At 53.4% G+C, this 19,023-nt stretch overlaps 1 protein-coding gene across 2 annotated transcripts in view; it reads left to right on the top strand.

Moving 5' to 3' along the window:
* The first annotated feature begins 1,848 nt into the window (after positions 1-1,848).
* The window catches only part of CTNNBIP1 (catenin, beta interacting protein 1), a 35,897-nt gene continuing 18,722 nt past the window's right edge, over positions 1,849-19,023 (top strand). The window contains exons 1-4 of one of the 2 annotated variants that reach the window (XM_011935776.1): positions 1,849-1,873; positions 7,975-8,059; positions 14,113-14,232; positions 14,943-15,033. In XM_011935776.1, coding sequence (XP_011791166.1) covers positions 14,137-14,232; positions 14,943-15,033 — 187 coding nt within the window. In that variant the 5' untranslated portion in view covers positions 1,849-1,873; positions 7,975-8,059; positions 14,113-14,136. Of the gene's footprint in view, positions 1,874-7,971; positions 8,060-13,829; positions 13,969-14,112; positions 14,233-14,942; positions 15,034-19,023 lie in introns of those variants that run through there. The other variant, XM_011935777.1, reaches the window with a different exon arrangement.

Raw genomic sequence — 19,023 nt, 5'->3', positions numbered from 1 at the left:
TGGAGTTCAGTGGCACGATCACTGCTCACTACAGCCTCGACCTCCCAGGCTCAAGTGATCCTCCCACCTCAGCCTCCGGAATAACTGACTGCAAGTGCACGCCACCGCATCTAGCTAGCTTTTGTATTTTTTGTAGAGACAGAGTCTCACTATGTGCCCAGGCTTCAAGTGCTTTCTTTGTATGTTATCTCATTTTCAAACCTGCCCTTGAGGTAGGTGCTGTTATCATCCCCTTTCTACAAAAAAGGAAACCAAGGCTCAGAGACGGAAAAACCTCTCAAAGTCTAAAATTCAGCTCGTGATTGTCCCCCAAAATTGTTCCACCTCCTTCTCCCCAGCTCGGTTGATAGGAATGTCGACCTTCAGCCACTTAGCCTAAAAACCCGGGAGCCGCCACCATCGCCCCCACACCCCACAGTGCGCCCCCTGGCGATCCTCTTGTCTGCCTGTGCCACAGGTCCCCAGCTGGCCACCTTGAACCCTCACCCTCTGCTGCTGCCCCCTCACCTGAGACACCAGCAGATCTGCCTGGATTCCTGCCACAGCCTCTGCTCTGGCCCTGGGCCTATCTCCATTCAGGTCATCCTGCTGGACCCTGAGTCAGACCAGCCTTTCTTCTGCTCCCAGCTCCCAGCTACCCTTGTAACACAGGCCCTGTCCCCTCCACTGCTTGGGCCTGTTCCCCTGCAGCACCACCCCAGTGCTGGCCTCCAGCCGCCCCTGTGCCCCCACCACAGGGCCTCAGTCCAGCTCTGCTCCCAGACTCCCTCCCTCACTGTCTTCCTGTCTTTGCTCAGGAAGGGCCCGTCGCTCACCCCCACACTCCTGTTCCCACTCTCCCACGGCTTGGCCCCAGCCCCTGTCTTTTTCCTGTGTGCTAAGGATTTCCCCGTCACTCGTGTTTTATTGTCTGCCCTCCCCTCTCTCTAGGATGTACATAGGCATTTGGGGCTGGTTTTTCTCTGATATATTCCAGTTCATAGAAAATGCTCCTCATCCTCCCATGACGGCACCTTCCTCTTCCTCAGGGTTCCTTGGGCAGCTGACTGAACCAGTGACCAGGCCCCCTTGGCTCCCACACCTTGTCCTGGACTTGACGTGTTAGATAAAAGCTTTGCCTGTGGGTCTGGGTGGCTCTGGGCAGCCTGAGTTTTCCTTTCAGATCCTGATTTCTGGTGGGAGGCCTGGGACTGGGCAACCCTCGGGGATTAAGGCCTGGCCGTCTTCCCTCCTCCCTTGAGCTGTGCGGCCTATAGTGGTGCTCTGCCCCAAGGGCTGCCATGGCCCCTGGAGAAAGCCTGGCTGGCTGCTGGCTGATCTCTCCCTCCCTGCTGTGGGCTGGGGAGTGTGCCTGGAGCCATTCCCAGGAGAGGGCATCCAGTTAACTGAGCTTAGCTGGTCCTCGCCTCTGGCCCAGTCCCATCGCCCCTGCTCACTGCCCAGCAGCTGTTGGGTCCCTTGTACCCCTGCTGTGCCTACAGGCCCAACCATAGGCAATCTGCTGGCCCAGGTGCCTTCCCCCTTCCCACAGGAGCCTTTTCTGTGCCTCTGCCTCCCTCTCCCTTTCCTCTGCTCCCTGCCCTCTTCCTCCTTCACCATGGATTCCCTCCCTCCCGCCCACAGCATCTTCAGACTCCCCTCTCCTCACCTTCTTCCTCCTTGACTTTTCTGGTGGTGACCTCCCCTGAGCTCCCCCTGCACCGTTAAGTCAGCCGACCCACCTGAAGGAGGCAAAGCCGAGGTTAAGACTCACCTGAAGCTGACCACAACTCTCAGGCAGAGCAAGTGGGGGCCAGGGCACCCAGGCAAGGACAGGCAAGATTCTGCCCTTCCTTTCCCCCTTGCAGGGACTTGACAACAGTGACAGCACTGGGTGAGTACTAAGTTCCAGGAGGACCATGAGGAGGGAGGGAAGGGGTCTCTAGGCAGAGGAAGAAGGGCAGAAGCTGCTCATCCTCCCTGCTATCCTTGCGGGCCTGCCATGCCACACACCAGGTGCTGGATCAGGCTGGCAAGGGGTTATTACAGCTACTGAAGCAGCCCCTGTGCTGTTGAAGCATGTGCCTGGGGGGGCAGTCCCATGTTTAGTGAGGGCTGTGATGGGGACAGGAGCCTGTGGGGCCTGAGTGGACAAGGCCCATGGGGTGGGGCAGGTGGACTTCTCCCCTGCCCTGCTCTGCCTCCTTCTTAGAAAACCCACCGGTTCCTGCCTCTCGGGAGCAGCTCTCACTGTTCTTCCTCCCTCTGTGCCCTGCGCCTGGGCTCGTGAGGTCCTGCCTGTGGTGCCCCCCCTGCCCTCCCACATACCTCACACAGGGCTTCACATGAATCCTCCCAGACTCCGGTCTTCTTGGGAGACCACTCTGCCCAAGTCATCTCCTGACCAGGGCCTGATGCCCCCTGCTTGGCAGGTTGGACTTCCTGCCAGAGAGAGGCTTCCCCGGTCCCTGACCTACCCTCCTGTGCTGTCTCGCTGCTGCCACCCGTTGTTCCTGACCGCTCTGGCTCTGTGTGCCCACAGGAGGTGCCCCCTGCCCTGCGGCTGCCTCACGTGTTTTCTTCCTGAGGCCCCCCATTCTCACTCCAGGCCAAGTAGTCCCCAGAAATGCCCCTGATGTTTCCTGGAACTAGCTTGTCACCGTGTTTCGATTCTGGCCCCTGAACCTGCTGCAGATGTTCACCGTAGTGCTGACTTGATCCCGAGGGCACATGGACTTTTGCCATTCCTCTGCTTTTGTGCCTCCGGGGCTTCTCAGTCCCAGCTGTCCAACCTGTCCTTCGGGACCTCACCCTGGGCATGTGCCGGGCCTCTCCCCACAGCCACAGCCACAGCCACAACCACAGCACTCTTACACTCCTCCTGGCTCTTCTCTCCCGAGCCGAGCCCCTGCCTGGTTGCTCCCGCTCCCCCGCTGCTCCACCCTAGCCTCTTCTCCATGCCTTGGCCACAGTGGGTTTTTCTTTCTTTCCTTCCTTTCTTCCTTTATTTCCTCACTTTCTTTCCTTCCTTTCTTTCCTTTCTTTCTTTTCTTTCTTTTATTTTATTTTTTTGAGACAGAGTCTCGCTCTGTCCCACAGGCTGGAGTGCAGTGGCCGGATCTCAGCTCACTGCAAGCTCCGCCTCCCGGGTTTACGCCATTCTCCTGCCTCAGCCTCCCGAGTAGCTGGGACTACAGGCGCCCGCCACCTCGCCCGGCTAGTTTTTTGTATTTTTAGTAGAGACGGGGTTTCACCATGTTAGCCAGGATAGTCTCGATCTCCTGACCTCGTGATCCACCTGCCTCAGCCTCCCAAATGCTGGGATTACAGGCATGAGCCACTGCGCCTGGCCTCACAGTGGTCTTTTCAAGCTGAAGCTTGACTTCCTTCTGCTGAAACACCTCTTCCCCTCCCCATGAGTGCCCCTGTGGTCCAGCTCTTAACGTGCCCCTGTGGTCCAGCTCTAACTTGGCCTAAGCCACATATCTTCCTGCTTCGGGCCTTCCTACGTGTATGCCACCCCTACCAACTCCTCCTCCTCTGGGCTCCCAGCCGCACATCCCCAAGGCGACTCAAACTTAACCTTCATTTTCTTTGTCTCGGTGTCTGAGATCATTGATCTGGGAGACTTGATTGGTGTCTGTCTCCCCGCTCACTGGAAGCCCCTCATCACATGTGAGCTATGGCTGTTTTGCTCACCTGTGTATTCTCAATGCCTGCCTTAGAATAGATGCTCAGTAATTGTTCGCTGAACTTCTGTGTCTTGTGCCTTCCCCTTTCCCTCTACCAGCAACTCCTGTTCCTCCTTCAAGGCCCAGCTCCAGTGACTTCTCCCTGGGGCGGTCGGCAGCCAGCCTCTCCCCTGCCGTCTTGCAGAGCTTACTAGACCCCTTTGCTCTGCCACTTACTATGCTGGCTTAAGGCCCTGGGTCTTCTTTCCTCAGGGGCAGATACTTGGCACAGTACATGATACGTGGTTAGCACTCTAGGAGGGTTTGTATCTTGACCTAACATACCTTTTTGGCTCATTATCATGTATTATTTGTGTGGTTTTCTCTTTGCCTTGTGTTGTGTGGTTTCCTCAGCCACTCAGTCAACTCCTGGAATGCAGGTTCAGTGTCACCGCCCCAGTTCTGTACCTTGTGCTCCCCAAGCCTGGTTCAGGGCCGTGTGTACCTAGAAAAGTTTCAGTAAATCCTTCTTGAGTCCTATTAGTGTCTACTTAAGGTTGTGAAACCCTTGGCAGTTTGAGAAGCATCTTGACCTTTTTCTCATTCTCGACCAGCTGTATCATTTGCAGGGCTCAGTGCAAGCCCCCTTGTTCAGAAATGATTAAAAATTTCAAGGCCAGGGCCCAGCATGGTGGCTCACGCCTGTAATCCCAGCACTTTGGGAGACTGAGGTGGGCGGATCACCTGAGGTCAGGAGTTTGAGACTAGCCTGGCCAACATGGTGAAATCCCTCTCTACTTAAAATAAAAAAAATAGCCAGGCATGGTGGCAGGCACCTGTAATCCCAGCTACTCGGGAGGCTGAGGCAGGAGAATCGCTTGAACCCAGGAGGCACAGGTTGCAGTGAGCTGAGATCGTGCCATTGCACTCCAGCCTGGGCAATAAAAGCGAAACTCTGTTCTCAGGGGGGAAAAAAAGTTCAAGGCTGGGTGTGGTGGCTCATGCCTGTAATGGGAGGCTGAGGTGGGAGGATTGCTTGAGCCCAGGAGTTCAAGACCACCCTAGGCAACATAATGAGAACCTGTCACTATAAAAAATGTAAAAATTAGCCGGGTATGGTGGTGCGTGCCTGTGGTTCAGCCATGCAGGAGGCTGAGGTGGGTGGATTGCTTGAGCCAGGGAGTTCAAGGCTGCAGTGAGCCGTGATTGCACCACTGTACTGTGGCTGGGCAGAGCAAGACCCTCTCTCTCAAAAAAAAAAAAAAAAAAAAGAATTTCAAGACGATGAGAGCAGAACAGTAAACCAAGCATGGGGCCCTCCTGAATACAGGCCCTGTGTGAATGTCCAGGCCTCAGGCCCATGAAGCCAGCCCTAGTCTCACCTTCACTGAGGGAAGACGTGGTAGAGATGACAATCTATCGCCTTTCTACAAGTGATGAAATGAAGTGCACAGAAGAGCAGTCACTGGCCTTGCTTTATACAATCAGTGGCAGAGCAGAACTGAAAACTGAATCCAGTTCATTGGAGCGTGCTTACTGTCTTACATGGGCCCTGGGGCCCGGGGGCCTTGAGCCTCAGTTTATTCCTCTGTAAACTGGGAACATTGACCTGACTATAAAAATGACAAACATAGGTGATTATTAAAAAGTCAGGAAGCAGTAGATGCTGGTGAGGCTGTGGAGAAATAGGAACACTTTCACACTGTTGGTAGTAGCGTGAATTAGTTCAACCATTGTGGAAGACAGTGTGGCGATTCCTCAAGGATCTAGAACCAGAAATACCACTTGACCCAGCAATCCCATTACTGAGTATACACCCAAAGGATTATAAATCATTCAGCTATAAAGACATATGCATACTTATGTTTATTGCAGCACTATTTACAATAGCAAAGACTTGGAACCAACCCAAATGCCTATCAGTGATAGACTGGATAAAGAATGTGGCACATATACACCATGGAATACTGTGCAGCCATAAAAAAGAATGAGATCGTGTCCTTTCCAGGGCCATGGATGAAGCTGGAAGCCATCATTCTCAGCAAACTAACACAGGAACAGAAAACCAAACATTATATGTTCTCACTCATAAGTGAAGTTGAACAATAACAAATGGACACAGGGAGGGGACAGCACATACCAGGGCCTGTTGGGGGCCTGGGGGCAAGGGGAGGGAGAGCATTGAGACAAATACCTAATGCATGCAAAGCTTAAAACCTAGGTGACAGGTTGATAGGTACCCAAACTGCCATGGCACATGTATACATACCTGTGTGACCTGCACATTCTGCACAGGTATCCTGGAACTTAAAGTGAAAAATAAATAAATAAATAAAATTTTTAAAATGGCAAATATGCTGCTGTTTGGTTAGCAAAAAATAAAATTAAAAATTAAATGACAAATAGAACAGCTGTCCGTGAATCCTTGGACAGTCCCTGTCCTTTGACCCCTTCCTGTGAAGTCAGGAATCCCGTGTTCCCCTCTGCTTCTTGGAAGGGTCTGAGCCCTGTAGACAGGAGTGATAATTGGCTGTTGTGGTAGTAGAGGAAATTAAAGCCCTTCAGAAGTAGAGGAAGATTCTCTTTTCATCTCTTTTTGAAAGAATGTGGGGACTTGGGTGGAAAGTTCCCCAGGGTTCCTTGGTATTTTGGTGCTTTGATATCTAGAGGAATAAAAGAGCAATTAACTGCTATAAATGGCCTGTTCCTGTAGGGTTAGTCTGATGGTGGAGGGGGTGGCAGTGGTGGGTGACAGCTCTTCTATCCCAGGGCCATTGCTGGTTAAAGGGACACAGAGAACAGAGAGTCAGAGGTTTACAGCGATGTCTGACTTTAGGGGAGGCTTTTGAAATCCCGCTTTCTATGGAAAACACATCTTCCTCAGCACCTTGGGTCATCGAACAACTTTCTTTTCAGAATTCATTGAAGACAGTGGTTTCCAAGCTGTCACTGGCCCTGCACCTCTCTCAGAACCAGTTTCTCAATGTGTTCTCTGGCAACCTTTCCCCCACTACAAGGCTGACAGCTGAGAGCCCTGTGGTTGTAGAAGAGTGGTTAGTAAAAGTGGGTGTAAAAGCACCCACTTTTTTATTTTTTTGAGATGGAGTCTCACACTGTTCCCCAGGCTGGAGTGCAGTGGCGTGATGTCAGCTTACTGCAACCTCTGCCTCCCGGGTTCAACCAATTGTCCTGCCTCAGCCTCCCAAGTAGCTGGGATTACAGGCGCCCGCCACCACACCCGGCTGATTTTTTGTATTTTTAGTAGATACAGGGTTTCACTGTGTTGGCCAGGCTGGTCTCGAACGCCTGACCTTGTGATCCACCTGTCTCGGCCTCCCAAAGTGCTGGGATTACAGGCTTGAGCCACCACGCCCGGCACAAGTACCCATTTTTTACAGAACATGTGGTTGTCTACCACATTAATATATAACCACAGACCTGTGCCCTCACCATTCATTGGGATGATTGAAATGTGCCTTGGAGATGCGAGGCACTGGGTCTTGCACCCCAGCAGAGCAGGTGGCACAGCTGGAGTGGGTGGGTAAGGCTCCCATTGCCCCCTCACAGCCTCCTGCTTCTCCTGTGTCTCCGCCCCCTCAGCAGTCCACGCTCCTGCTCCATTAACCTGTGCAGGTGACCTGAACGATGAGCTCGTGTGTGGGAGGCAGAAGGAAAGAAGGCAGTGTTCTCAAATTCCTGCCAGAGGTGTACTGGGGGCATGTAGACATGCGGCTAGGCTGTAGGTCTGCGAACAAGCTGCAACTGTGCTTTTCGTGTGTTTCTAGCATGTGTCTGTGTTCGTTGATGTTTATGTACACAACTGTAGGTGTTCACCAAGTACACAGACACATATACATGCACTGAGCACAGAGGCTGTGGGGTGCTGAGCTACCTGTGCCTTGCTTGTCATGTTAGATTTGGTAGGTGGGGCATTCTCTCGTGCAGGTGCGGGACTTGGGCATCAGCTGTCCTGGAGTGATGCATTCTGGTCCACAGTGTCTCTGAACACAGCATCTCAATCAGACTTGGTGACTAAGCCAAGGGGAGCAGGGTGTGTGGTGTTGAGCAGACTGACCTGCTTCGGCCGGAAATGCCAGGCCAGCTGAGCTGCCGTCAGCACCTTATTTATCCCAGAGGCGTGGGTACGGGTTTCCTGGGCTTGCCAGACACACAGGTATTTCGGGACCGCAGCAGAGCCCGGCTCCACGAGCTTCCCGCCAGCAGTTGTGCATCCTCAGCGTGGGGCGTGTGCTCCAGACCAAGCCCTGGCAGCTGCCTGGGCCCTCCTGACTCCTCCCATGACCCGTGTTCTGTGTTTCCGCAGGGCGGCACCTTCCTACTTCTGCCCGGCCACAGCCCTCCCCTCACAGTTGAGCACCTGTTTGCCTGAAGTCAATTTCCAGAAGCAGGTAAGGCCCCCAGGGGAAGGACTCTGTGATGTGGCCATATGGTAGTGTGGGGTGGGGGGTGAGGAGTCGTCTTGGACGCCAGGCTCCAGGGCTGATCATGAAGTTAGCTCATCTGTTACTTTTCACCATGAGCCCTAATGGTGCTCATTTCTCCAGATGTGTTGGTTCTTCTGGAGAATGTTAGGGTGCTGCTGATTTCTTTTAGGCTAAGACATGTGCAGACTCTGGATAATATTTCATATAAGCTCTAGGAACCACCAATTCTGTGGCGTTGTATTTTTTGCAATGTAAACATCATGAAAATGTAAATTGTATGTTTTTAAATGTATTAGAATCTATCACAGTGTGTTTTAAAATGGACAAAACAAAAGATGAGTGCAGAGGCTGGAGGCAGCTCGTGTGTCTGAGGGAGCAGCTTTGCTGCCTGGCCTCACTTGACATCTTGCTAGCAGGTGCAAGACCACCCTGGGTATAAGTGGATATTCTAACATAGATAAATGTGGATGTTCAACAGCATTAGCTTCTAGTTTAAAAATAAAAAGGAGTGCAGGTGGCTGTGTTTGTATTCAGGGCCACTCGTGCCTGTCAAAGTGAGGCCAGCTTTCAAAGCTCTTTATTAGAATGAGTTGCATTTCCCAGACAGAGACCCATACAGGGAGCCACAGCCGTCCAGCCTCCAACTGCCACATGTGACTTTCAGCAGCCTTGTTCTCCAGGTTCCTCTTGTATTACGTCCTAATTCTTCTAAAGTGAGATCAACTGCTTAAAAGCTGGAGATTACATGGTGGTCGAGATTAGGTCCCTGCAAAGGCTGGGAAGGAGTGTGGTATCTGAGCGTGCCTCTTACAGATGCCCTTGGGTGTCTCCCTGAGAACGTGGTGTGGCCTGTGAAGCCAAGGCCAGTTCTCCCGTTGTGTGTACCTTTCCCAGTGGTTGGGAGCCACTTCCTCACTATCCTTTTCTGACCAGCCAAGCTTCCTTCAACAGAGAGGCAGCTCCGAACCGTGTGTGTGTGCGCGCGCGTGTGTGTGTGTGTGTGTGTAGCAGGAGTGTGTCTCTATCTAAATTGAAGGTGTGTACCTTAATGTCTCTTCATTGTGTTTGCTCCAATCAGATGTCATTTTCTGGGATGGCATCCACTTTTTGCAGAATGTGTGGTTGTCTACTACATAATATAACCACAAACCTGTCCCCTCATCATTAATTTGGATAGTTAATACTTGCCTGTTGTTTCTTTTCTGTTTTATTGTTTTTGTTTTTGTTTTTTGAGACAGAGTCTCACTCTGTCGCTCAGGCTGGAGTGCAATGGCGTGATCTTGGCTCCAGGCAACTGCCACCTTCCAGGTTCAAGCAATTCTCCTGCCTCAGCCTCTGAGTAGCTAGGATTACAGGCGCCTGCCACCATGCCCAGCTAATTTTTTGTAGAGACTGGATTTCACCATGTTGGCCAGGCTAGTCTCAAACTCTTAACCTCAGGTGATCTGCCTGCCTCAACCTCCCAAAGTGCTAGGATTACAGGCGTGAGCCACTGTGCCTGGCCTGTTTCTTTTCATTTTCCTTTTTTTGGCTCACCTCTGACTTGGGCAGCTAACAGAAATTTTATTAGGATTTGGAGTGGAAGCTGCCCCATTTTAGACGCTGGAATGTTGATGGGAATAGCCAAGAAATCATAATTGAGAACCATCATTACTTTTGGTTCTCACGTTCAAGGACTGGATGAATAATTAGTGTGTCTAATTTAGTTGCAGTTTTAGTTTATGTAACTTAAACATAGTCTAATGGAGACCAGTTTTTGATCCCTGCAGGGGAAAATAAGATTTCTCAAGTGAAATGAATCTGATGCTTGTCAGAATTGTGATAAAAATTTAATAGCACGTTTGCTTGTATAGGTGACAGAGACATACTTTAATATACTCATAGCACACCATGACTGAAATGTCTATATTGTTTGGGTTGATGATGATTTATTCTCTCCATTTACGAGTTTGCTCCACACTGACACCTTTACTGCAGATGAGGAGAGAATTATGTAAGCCAGTCACGGTGTTTCTGTTTGGGTTGGAATGGGAAGGATGGGAACATGTGCTCCTGGCTGCGTTTCTGCTTCAGATCCAGCCCTGAGTGTGCCCCCTTGTTAGGCAGCAGGGCGGAATCAGCTCAAACTAGAGCTGGAAGAATTCTCCATGACCACACTTTTAGAAAAGACAAGTCAAGGGTCTTCTCTGAAGCGAGAAGAACTGTCTCTTCCAGGGAAGTGAATTGAAGCAGGAGTAACCTGGCTCCAAAACGCAGGCACCAATGACACCACAGGCCCACAGCTGGGCAGCCCAAGCCCTAGGAATCCCAGCATGAGGCGCTGCACCAGCCGGGAGGACGGGGCGGCACCTATCAGTGCGAGCTGTTCATAGATGGCTTGTTGGACAGGGCAACATTCGGTAAAGCTGGCCCCATGGAGGCGGTCTGTGATGGAAGCAGTCTTTGATACGGAACTGATGCTCCTCTGGGAAGCACCTACTGTGTACCCGGACCACTGGCTCGTGTGTGGATGCGGCAGCAAAAACCAGACATCAATCCTTACCTGGGCAGGGCTGGCTCTCTGAATGAACAAATAGATCTTGCTCTGGGACCCAGGGCTGGAGTGTGGTTTGTGATAGTAGGATTGGAATAGGGAGAGCCAGAGCAGGAGTGATCTGCTTCCCACGTTGGCTAAAGACTGGTGGACTTAAACCAGGTGGTCTGGAGCCCTGGGAGAACCTGCTGGGAGTGGGGAGGAAGCAACGCTGATGCTTTTGTGTGTGGCGACACCTAGTGGCCAGCTCCTTGTATTGCACCCTGTCTCATCAGGAGAGAGCAAATGAAAACTAGGCTTTAGGCACAGGACAGAATTGGAAGGTTTTACTCCTGGAAGTCCTAACTCCCAGCTCAAAGGCTTTCTGGAGCATTTCACATGTTCTTTGGAGAACACGATAGCCCAAGGCACACTACTTTGCAAGTGTGAGTCCTTTGTAAAAGCTAAATTTGGTTATGGGAGACTGGGTTAGGTACTCTGGTCTGTTAACACAATGACATTTGGGCCTAGATGGGTGTGGATATTGCAGAGTGGGAGAAGCTCAGACACCACAGGCTGTCTCACTATATTCCATTTAGCTAAGCAGACAGTATTTATTAAGTGCCTGCCAAGTGCTAGGCTCCCAGAAGGCAGGAGTGAGCACAGCAGAGGGGGCCCTGGCCTTGCAGTAGGCAGGGGAGAGAGACAATAAGCAAGTTCTGCAACAGGGCACTTTCAGAAAATCAGGACAGGCGGGCATGGTGGCTCATGCCTGTTAATTCCAATATTTTCGGAGGCCGAGGCAGGAGGATTGCTTGAGGCCGGGAGTTTGAGACCAACCTGGCTGGGCAACATAGCAAGACCTCTACAAAAAAATTTTAAAGTGGCAGGGTGTTGTGGCGTGCTCCTGTGATCCCAGCTACTTAGGAGACTGAGGCAGGAGGATCGCTTGAGCCCAGGAGTTCAGGGCTGCAGTGAGTTCTGATTTTACCACTGTACTCCTGAGCACCAAAGCAACTGTCAGGAAAGGCTTCCCTAGGAAGGTGCCTTTACACCAAGACAAAGGATGGAAAGAAGCCAGTTCCTGGCTAAGGGGACACCCAGTACAAAGGCTGCCAGAGGGAAAGAGCTTCTCAGCATGTTCTAGAATGGCCCAGCGCCAGGAAGGCAGAGCAAGGGGAAGAGGAAGAAGAGGCAGGCTGGGGAGGGAGGCAGGGCTGACAGCGGAGCCCTCACAGGGTCCTGGCAAGGATTGCGAAATGCATTCTAAGGTAGATTTAAGCAGGGAGTGATGTCATCTGTTTTGGGGAGGATGAGGTGGGAGGATCACTTGAGCCCAGGAGTTTGAGACCAGCCTGGGCAACATAGCAAGACTTTTTCTACAGAAAAAAATTTAAAAAATTAGCCAAGTCACTGGGCGCGGTGGCTCAAGCCTGTAATCCCAGCACTTTGGGAGGCCGAGACGGGCAGATCACGAGGTCAGGAGATCGAGACCATCCTGGCTAACACGGTGAAACCCTGTCTCTACTAAAAAATACAAAAAACTAGCCGGGCGAGGTGGCGGGCGCCTGTAGTCCCAGCTACTCGGGAGGCTGAGGCAGGAGAATGGCATAAACCCGGGAGGCGGAGCTTGCAGTAAGCTGAGATTGGGCCACTGCACTCCAGCCTGGGTGACAGAGCGAGACTCAGTCTCAAAAAAAAAAAAATTAGCCAAGCGTGGTGATGTGCACCTGTGATCCTAGCTGCTCAGGAGGTGGAGTTGGGAGGATTGCTACAGCCCAGCAGGTCGATGCTGCAGCGAGCTATGATCACGCCACTGCACTCCAGTCTGGGCGACAGAGGGAGACCCTGTGTCAAAAAAAAAAAAAGGTCATAAGATCCTTCTGGCTATTGTGTAGAGAAAAGGACAAGAAATGAAGTGGGGGGATCATGAGGAGGTCACATAGTAACCCAGATCCAGGTGGCCACTGGGGAAGAGGTGGAGACCACATCATCATCCACACCCAGGTTCGGGGAACAAGGTTCACCCCATGAGGCTGTGTAGAGTCCAGCTCCAGACCCGCGGTGCTCCGCATCTAGTGAAGTGAAAGGAAGTGAGAATAGGTCAGTGTGAGGAATGATGCCCCAGAACAGAGCTCCCTGCTCAGCTGCACAGGAAGTTACGGCCTTCCCCACGCTGGGGTGCACCCTGGCCCTGGGGAGTGGCTGGGGGTCCCTGTCATCAGAGACCATTCCTGAGGCAGTTTACTCCTCTTTCCTAGCTCCCAGTTATCACTTAGGCCGTTTTCTGAGCCCAGGAGGAGGTGGAAGGGGAACAGACATCAGAGTAAGAGAGTCTGGGCTATAGGGGGTTAGCAGAAGTTGCTGGAAAGAGACCTGTGCCGCATCAAGCATGCAGCTGCTATTAGCTTATTGTGTGCACTTTTAGGGCGAGGGCCCCATTAGCTTATGGGGAATGAGCAGTTGACAAGTACCTACAGGGAGGCTGCTGCCCAGGCTCTGGCACATTGCTGAGGCTGCCCTCTGCACAGAGAGCCACCCTGCCTGGGAAAGCCCATTGGTCCAGGGCTTGCTGGTCCTGGAGGGACGGATGGTGCGAGGAGTGTTCTTGGCCCTCCAGCTTGGTTCCGTGGTTCTCTGAGCGCAGTTCCTTGGCACCAGGGCTGATAAGGCTCCACCCCAGCAGCTGCTGCGTTATTTCTGACTCATCCAGGAGTTACCAGTGTGTAACCCAAGCCCCTCCATACCCAGCTTCCTCTCCTCCAGCTCCTCCTGGAGGGAGGGGGCTCTGGACTTCTCTCCTGGGGCTTTCTACAGGTTAGGTCCCTGCTGCATGTGGACACGCTGCTGGCCTTCCCAGCTGCCTGCAGGAGCTACCCTCTGACAGGTGGGGTGGGTTTGTGAGGGCTGAGGTAGCAAGCCCTACAGCCCTGGGCCACCGTCTTTCCATCGAGGGACCTCTTGGAGCCCAGCCCAGGAGCTACAACCCTGGCCTCTTAAACTTGTCAGGGGCTTTTGCCAAGGGAGCTGTCTCAGTGTTTGGGGGCTGGGCAGTGATCTCACGGCTTCTCGAGCCAAAGACCCTAACCAGCCGCCTCTGATCCCGTCACTTTTTTGCCCCTTGTGGAAGTTGCTTCTTCTGAAAACCTGGGACATTTGGGGCTTCATACACCACGTGTCTTAGGGCTTGTAGCAGGAGCTTTGCTCTGGGGTGACTAGCAGGCAGAAATCACCAGCAGTTCAGTCATCTCAGTTTCCCTGGACCCAGCAGCTCCATGCACAGAGGAAGCAGGCAGGCCAGCCCCTGCAGTGCCTGCTGGAGAACAGAGCTGCTCAGTCCAGCCGGCTGGGATCAGCGTGGGTGAGGGAGGAACCCTGTACCTCGCCACCTGCCCCATGCTCCGAAAGGGACACCTGGGAGGAGTGAGGGTCACTAGCAGGTGTCAGCGTCCCAGTATGTCACATCCTGATCTCTTCCCTTTTGATGCTGTTGCTTGCTTTGCAGGAGTCCCCAGAGCTGGGCAGGGGGATGAACCGCGAGGGAGCTCCCGGGAAGAGTCCGGAGGAGATGTACATTCAGCAGAAAGTCCGAGTGCTGCTCATGCTGCGGAAGATGGGATCAAACGTGAGTGCCTGCGGGATGTCAGGCAGTGGGCCCCCAGGGAGGGGCTCCCAGGGAGGGGCCCTGCTGGGCTGTTGGAGGGCGGAGCCACTGCAGCTGCCTCCTGCGGAGCCACGGGCTGAGGAGGGGCCGCTGGGCCTGTGGCTTGGCTCTAGGGCTGCTTCCGGCCCCCCAGGCACAGAGCCTAGCACTTCGCGTTCCGGGGGCACTGCTGGGCAGTTTGCCCACCCCCATGCCGGGTTGGGGCCAGACGGGTGAGTCTCAAGGCCCTGACCTTTTTCTCCCCCTCGCAACCCCGAAAGTCTTCTCTCCCAGGGGGCAGCTCAGGGACAACTTGCCAGGACGGGAGCTGAGACGGCAGCAGGCATGCGGGTGCAGGGGTATTTCTCAAAAAGAGCGGAGGGACATGGAATCACCCCTCAGCCTTCTGGGCAGGACCTATGTCTTCCACTGACCCTGTAGTAGTCCATAGCCTAATCTCAGATTCAGTCTGAGGGGCAAGGCCTTTGAACCCCTGGACCAAGTTTAAGCAGGGTGGGAGGGGGGTGTGCTGGCCCTGAAAGCAAAGGGGTCACATGTCAGGAATAGAGGCCCGAGAAGCAAAGGAGGACGCACCATCCAGGAACCAAGCAGGCCTGGGCGGTGCCTCTAGGGGTGCAGGTGCCTTTCAGGGAACAGGTGCACGCTGCCCTCACCACAGCTCTCTCCTGCAGCTGACGGCCAGCGAGGAGGAGTTCCTGCGCACCTATGCAGGGGTGGTCAACAGCCAGCTCAGCCAGCTGCCTCCGCACTCCATTGACCAGGGTGAGTCGGCGGCAGAGGGGCTGGGGCAGTGGCTTCCCTTAGAAAATGTAGCTCCAGCCCTCTTTGATGGGTGATCCATGAGACCCAGGACTGCCTAGGAGGGGCTACAGCTCCCTCCACCCACAGAGCTGAGCCAGGGAGCCTCCGGAGCCTCCCACCTGATCCCATCTCCTTCCTCAGGTGGGAGCCAAAGACTCTACAAGACAAATGGCAGGATCCCTTTCTTAGACCTGGAAGGCGCAGGAAATGGAGATGTCTGGGTGCCCTCATAACTGCAGAGACTGCTTATTGCATTTCCTTAACCTTTGGCCTGATCTCTACCCACCCAGCACCCTGTCCAGGAGAGAGAAACTGCCCTTGTGTGCTAGGACAATGCTGTCACTGTTTTCCTGAGCACAGGCCACATTGTGGGTCGTGTGGTCCTGGCTGTGGCCAGGAGGAATGCGCCAAAGACCCGATGTCTCTGTGCGCCTGAGGGAGTTCTATCTTTTTTGGGTGACCTCAACCAATCAGCATGGTAGCAGGCAGGGTGTGAGTGTTCGTTGTGTAGCAAGCACCATCGCTTCATTCTGTTGTCGGTAGCTACTATTTGTATTATTAATGCTTCCACTTAATGGGCAAGGAAACTGGGATTTGGGAGCAGTAAGTCACTTGGCCATGCAGCCAGCTGGTTACTGGGAGTCCCGGGATGTACACCTGTGCCTGAGGAGCGCTTCACTGTCTGCCATCTTGCCCATGACCCACATGGCTACTGGACAGCTCCATGTCCCCTGGCTGCTTAGCAAATTTCTCCTTCTCTAAAAGGCTTATCATGACATGGAGGCCCAGTATTCTGACCAGCATCTCCATAGAGTCCTTTCCTTTTATTCTCTTTATGCTTTGTTGGAATGACTGGCCATGAAATATTGCAACCTGTGGCATGTCCAGACACAAGCGGGCACCCAGAAGCAGAGTGCTGACTTCTGCATTTGCTGTGCTATGAAGCTGGCATGCGGGGCCTGACCTAGATCACCAGCCAACCCTTGTTCTCCTGGATGTTTTAGGGCTCTGCCCTGTCACACGGGCCTATTCCCAAGCGCCTGTGCTGGGTGTGACCTGGCTTGTGCACCCAACTCGGCAGAAACTCAGCAGAAGCTCAGGGAGCTCCCTGGGACAGCAGCTCACCACGCATAGCCTGCCTGGGTGTGTCTGCCCAGGTGTGCCTCCTGGATCATGCAGCAGCCTGTTCTGTGTGGCGTTGGCTCCTGCCCCATCCTGGGATCTCTTGGGTGAGGTCTCTTCTCTTCCAGGGCTAATCTGGGTTTCTAGCATGGCACCCTCTACCCTGGCTTCTGACTCATGTCAACCTGAAACCTTCAGGCTTCTGAGTCCCTGGGAACTCACCTTCCTTCCCACCTGGTCTTGGTCACTGAGTTAACCTGAATTTGAGCTGGGATGGTAAGAAAGCCTCCAGTTGAATACTCTTGGGAAAAAATCAAAATAAGAGACATCAAAATGTAGGATCATATGTCGGTATAAAAAGCAGCAACAGGCCGGGTGCCGTGGCTCATGCCTGTAATCCCAGCACTTTGGGAGGCCGAGGCGGGTGGATCACCTGAGGTCAGGCGTTCGAGACCAGCCTGGCCAGCATAATGAAACCCCATCTCTACTAAAAATACAAAATTTAGCTGGGCATAGTAGCATGCACCTGTAATTCCAGCTACTCGGGAGGCTAAGGCAGGAGAATCACTTGAACCCAGGAGGCAGAGGCTGCAGTGCGCTGAGATCTCACTACTGCGTGTCCAGCCTGGGCAACAGAGCAAGACTCCATCTAAAAAAAAAAAAAAAAGCCAGGCGTCGTGGCGGGTGCCTGTGGTCCCAGCTGCTCAGGAGGCTGAGGCAGGAGGATGGCCATGAACCTGGGAGACGGAGCTTGCAGTGAGCTGAGATCCCGCCACTGCACTCCAGCCTGGGCGACAGAGCAAGACTCTGTCTCAAACAACAATAAAAAATTGTTAGGGGGATAGGACTATATAAGAAACTTTAACTTTCTAAGTCACACATTTTTGTAAAACAAATATTTTAACATTGTACATTTGTTTCTTTGTCATAAGGGAAAGTTAAAATGTTTTAGGAGAACTCTTTATCCTGCCTACCTGAAGCAACAGTTGAGAATAAAAATGAACTCTGCCAGGTTGTTGAGGAAAGTCAGTGACCCCGCTTAGCTGTTGACCTTGCCCTGAAACTGCTGAGCAGTCGGAGCAAGCCGGCAGCTGTGACCAACTGTGTGGGCCGTGGAGTCTGGGCCCTTCTGGGTGGTTGGTGTCCACAGCTACTTCTTCCTCTGGAGAGAGGGCCCCTGGAGCTGAAGCTGGAGCCAGGGAGGACCCCAGGGAATTGTTGGGGAATAGGTGGTGGGAGTCATTCCCTGCTGCTGGGGCGCCCTGTGGACTGCCCCTACCTCTGTAGAGATACCTCTGACCTGGCTGCCAGGGCCTGAGCCACACAGGAGACCTGAGTTGCAGGAGGCTCTGAGAATTCTGTGGACTGGGAGTGGAGAGGGTAGAGGTCAGCTATGCCTGGAAGCGTTTCACAAGCATAGTATTTTCTTTGCGAGCCTAACGACACCACAGACAACAATAACAACAGAACTGCAGTCAACCCATTCCCATAGTGGACTTACCATGTGAGGGCAGGACCCTGCATCTCTGCCTGCGCCATGTGGCCAAATGGATCTCTGTTAAAATCTCACCTGCCCACCTTCTGCATCGCAGAGCCAATCTCAGCTGATGCTGCAGGGTCCTGCTGTCAGGGGCTGAGACACTGCTTAGGTGGCAGAAGCCCTGGATTTTTGTCTCCAGGGATTAGGGCAGGATGCAGGGGCCAGAGCAGGATGCAGGGACTGCCATGATGAACTCCAAAGGTCTGGAGCCTGCAGGTAATGGCCTGCCGTGCACCTCCTGCCCACCAGGTGGCGCTGTCTCTCAGCAAATGCTCCAGGCTGCTCTAAGTGTTCGCTGAGCCAGAGAAGATTCCGTGTCCCCGGGGACTTCCCTAGCAGGGGGTCTGAGGCAGACCCTCCGACAGACAGCACCCGACATTGGTTCTGAGGGCCTGGCCACCACCTTTAGCCCTGCACATGCTTCCCCTCCAGGGCTGGAGGAGTCTGGTACCTAGGGCACTGCTCCTTTCCTTGAGGCCCAGGGAGGGGGCCATAGGCACCCCTTTACCCCCCACCCTTCGATTCTTTCCTCAGTCACATTTGTTAGCCAGGCAGGTGCTGAGACCCTGGGGTGGGGGCCTACCCTTAAGGCCTCACCAAGTGGTTCCAGCAGAGGCCCCAGTGGCCCACCAGTTCCCAGCCTGCCTGGCCTCTGCTGGGCTGAGACCACCAATGACAGCCTCCTTTCCTTCCCTTGTCCTTCACGTCACCCCCACCAGCTATTTTCCACTCTCTTCCCTCAGTCACACTGGCATCCTCCAGGGTTGCCCTCTCTCTTCTCCCTGTCCCATACGCACTCCTGTGACCTCAACTGACAGCATGGTCCGCTGACTGTTGGCCAGCATCACCACAGCCACCCATGCCCAGCCAACGTGGATTTTCCACCTGTGCTCTGCCCTGACCAATGTCCAGCAAGTATGCAGCACCTGAGGACTCAGCCGGGACTCCTCTCTTCCCCAGGAACCTGGTTGATGACTGAGTCCATCCTCAGGCTCCTCGGACCTGCTTCATTCTCTCCCTCTCCTTTCGAGCCCCCTTGGACTGAGCCCGTATTCACTCTTGTCTCACTGCTTTAGATCACTCCTATCTGGCATCTCGACTTGGCATCTTGCCCCCTCAGGTCTGCCCTCTACCCCCAGACAGCTGGGGAGACTTTTGGAGGCTTAGAGTGACATTAGTGGGTCTCTACTCAACTTTTTTTTTTTTTTGAGAAGGCATTTTGCTCTGTCGCCCAGGCTGGAGTGCAGTGGCGGAATCTCAGCTCACGGCACCCCCCACCTTCCCAGTTC

This window comes from Colobus angolensis, unplaced genomic scaffold (genome assembly GCF_000951035.1).
Source record: "Colobus angolensis palliatus isolate OR3802 unplaced genomic scaffold, Cang.pa_1.0 Scaffold149, whole genome shotgun sequence".
Classification (NCBI taxonomy): Eukaryota; Metazoa; Chordata; class Mammalia; order Primates; family Cercopithecidae; genus Colobus; species Colobus angolensis.
The sequence above is the reverse complement of the archived record's forward strand: the minus strand, read 5'-3'. Positions and strand labels throughout refer to the sequence as shown.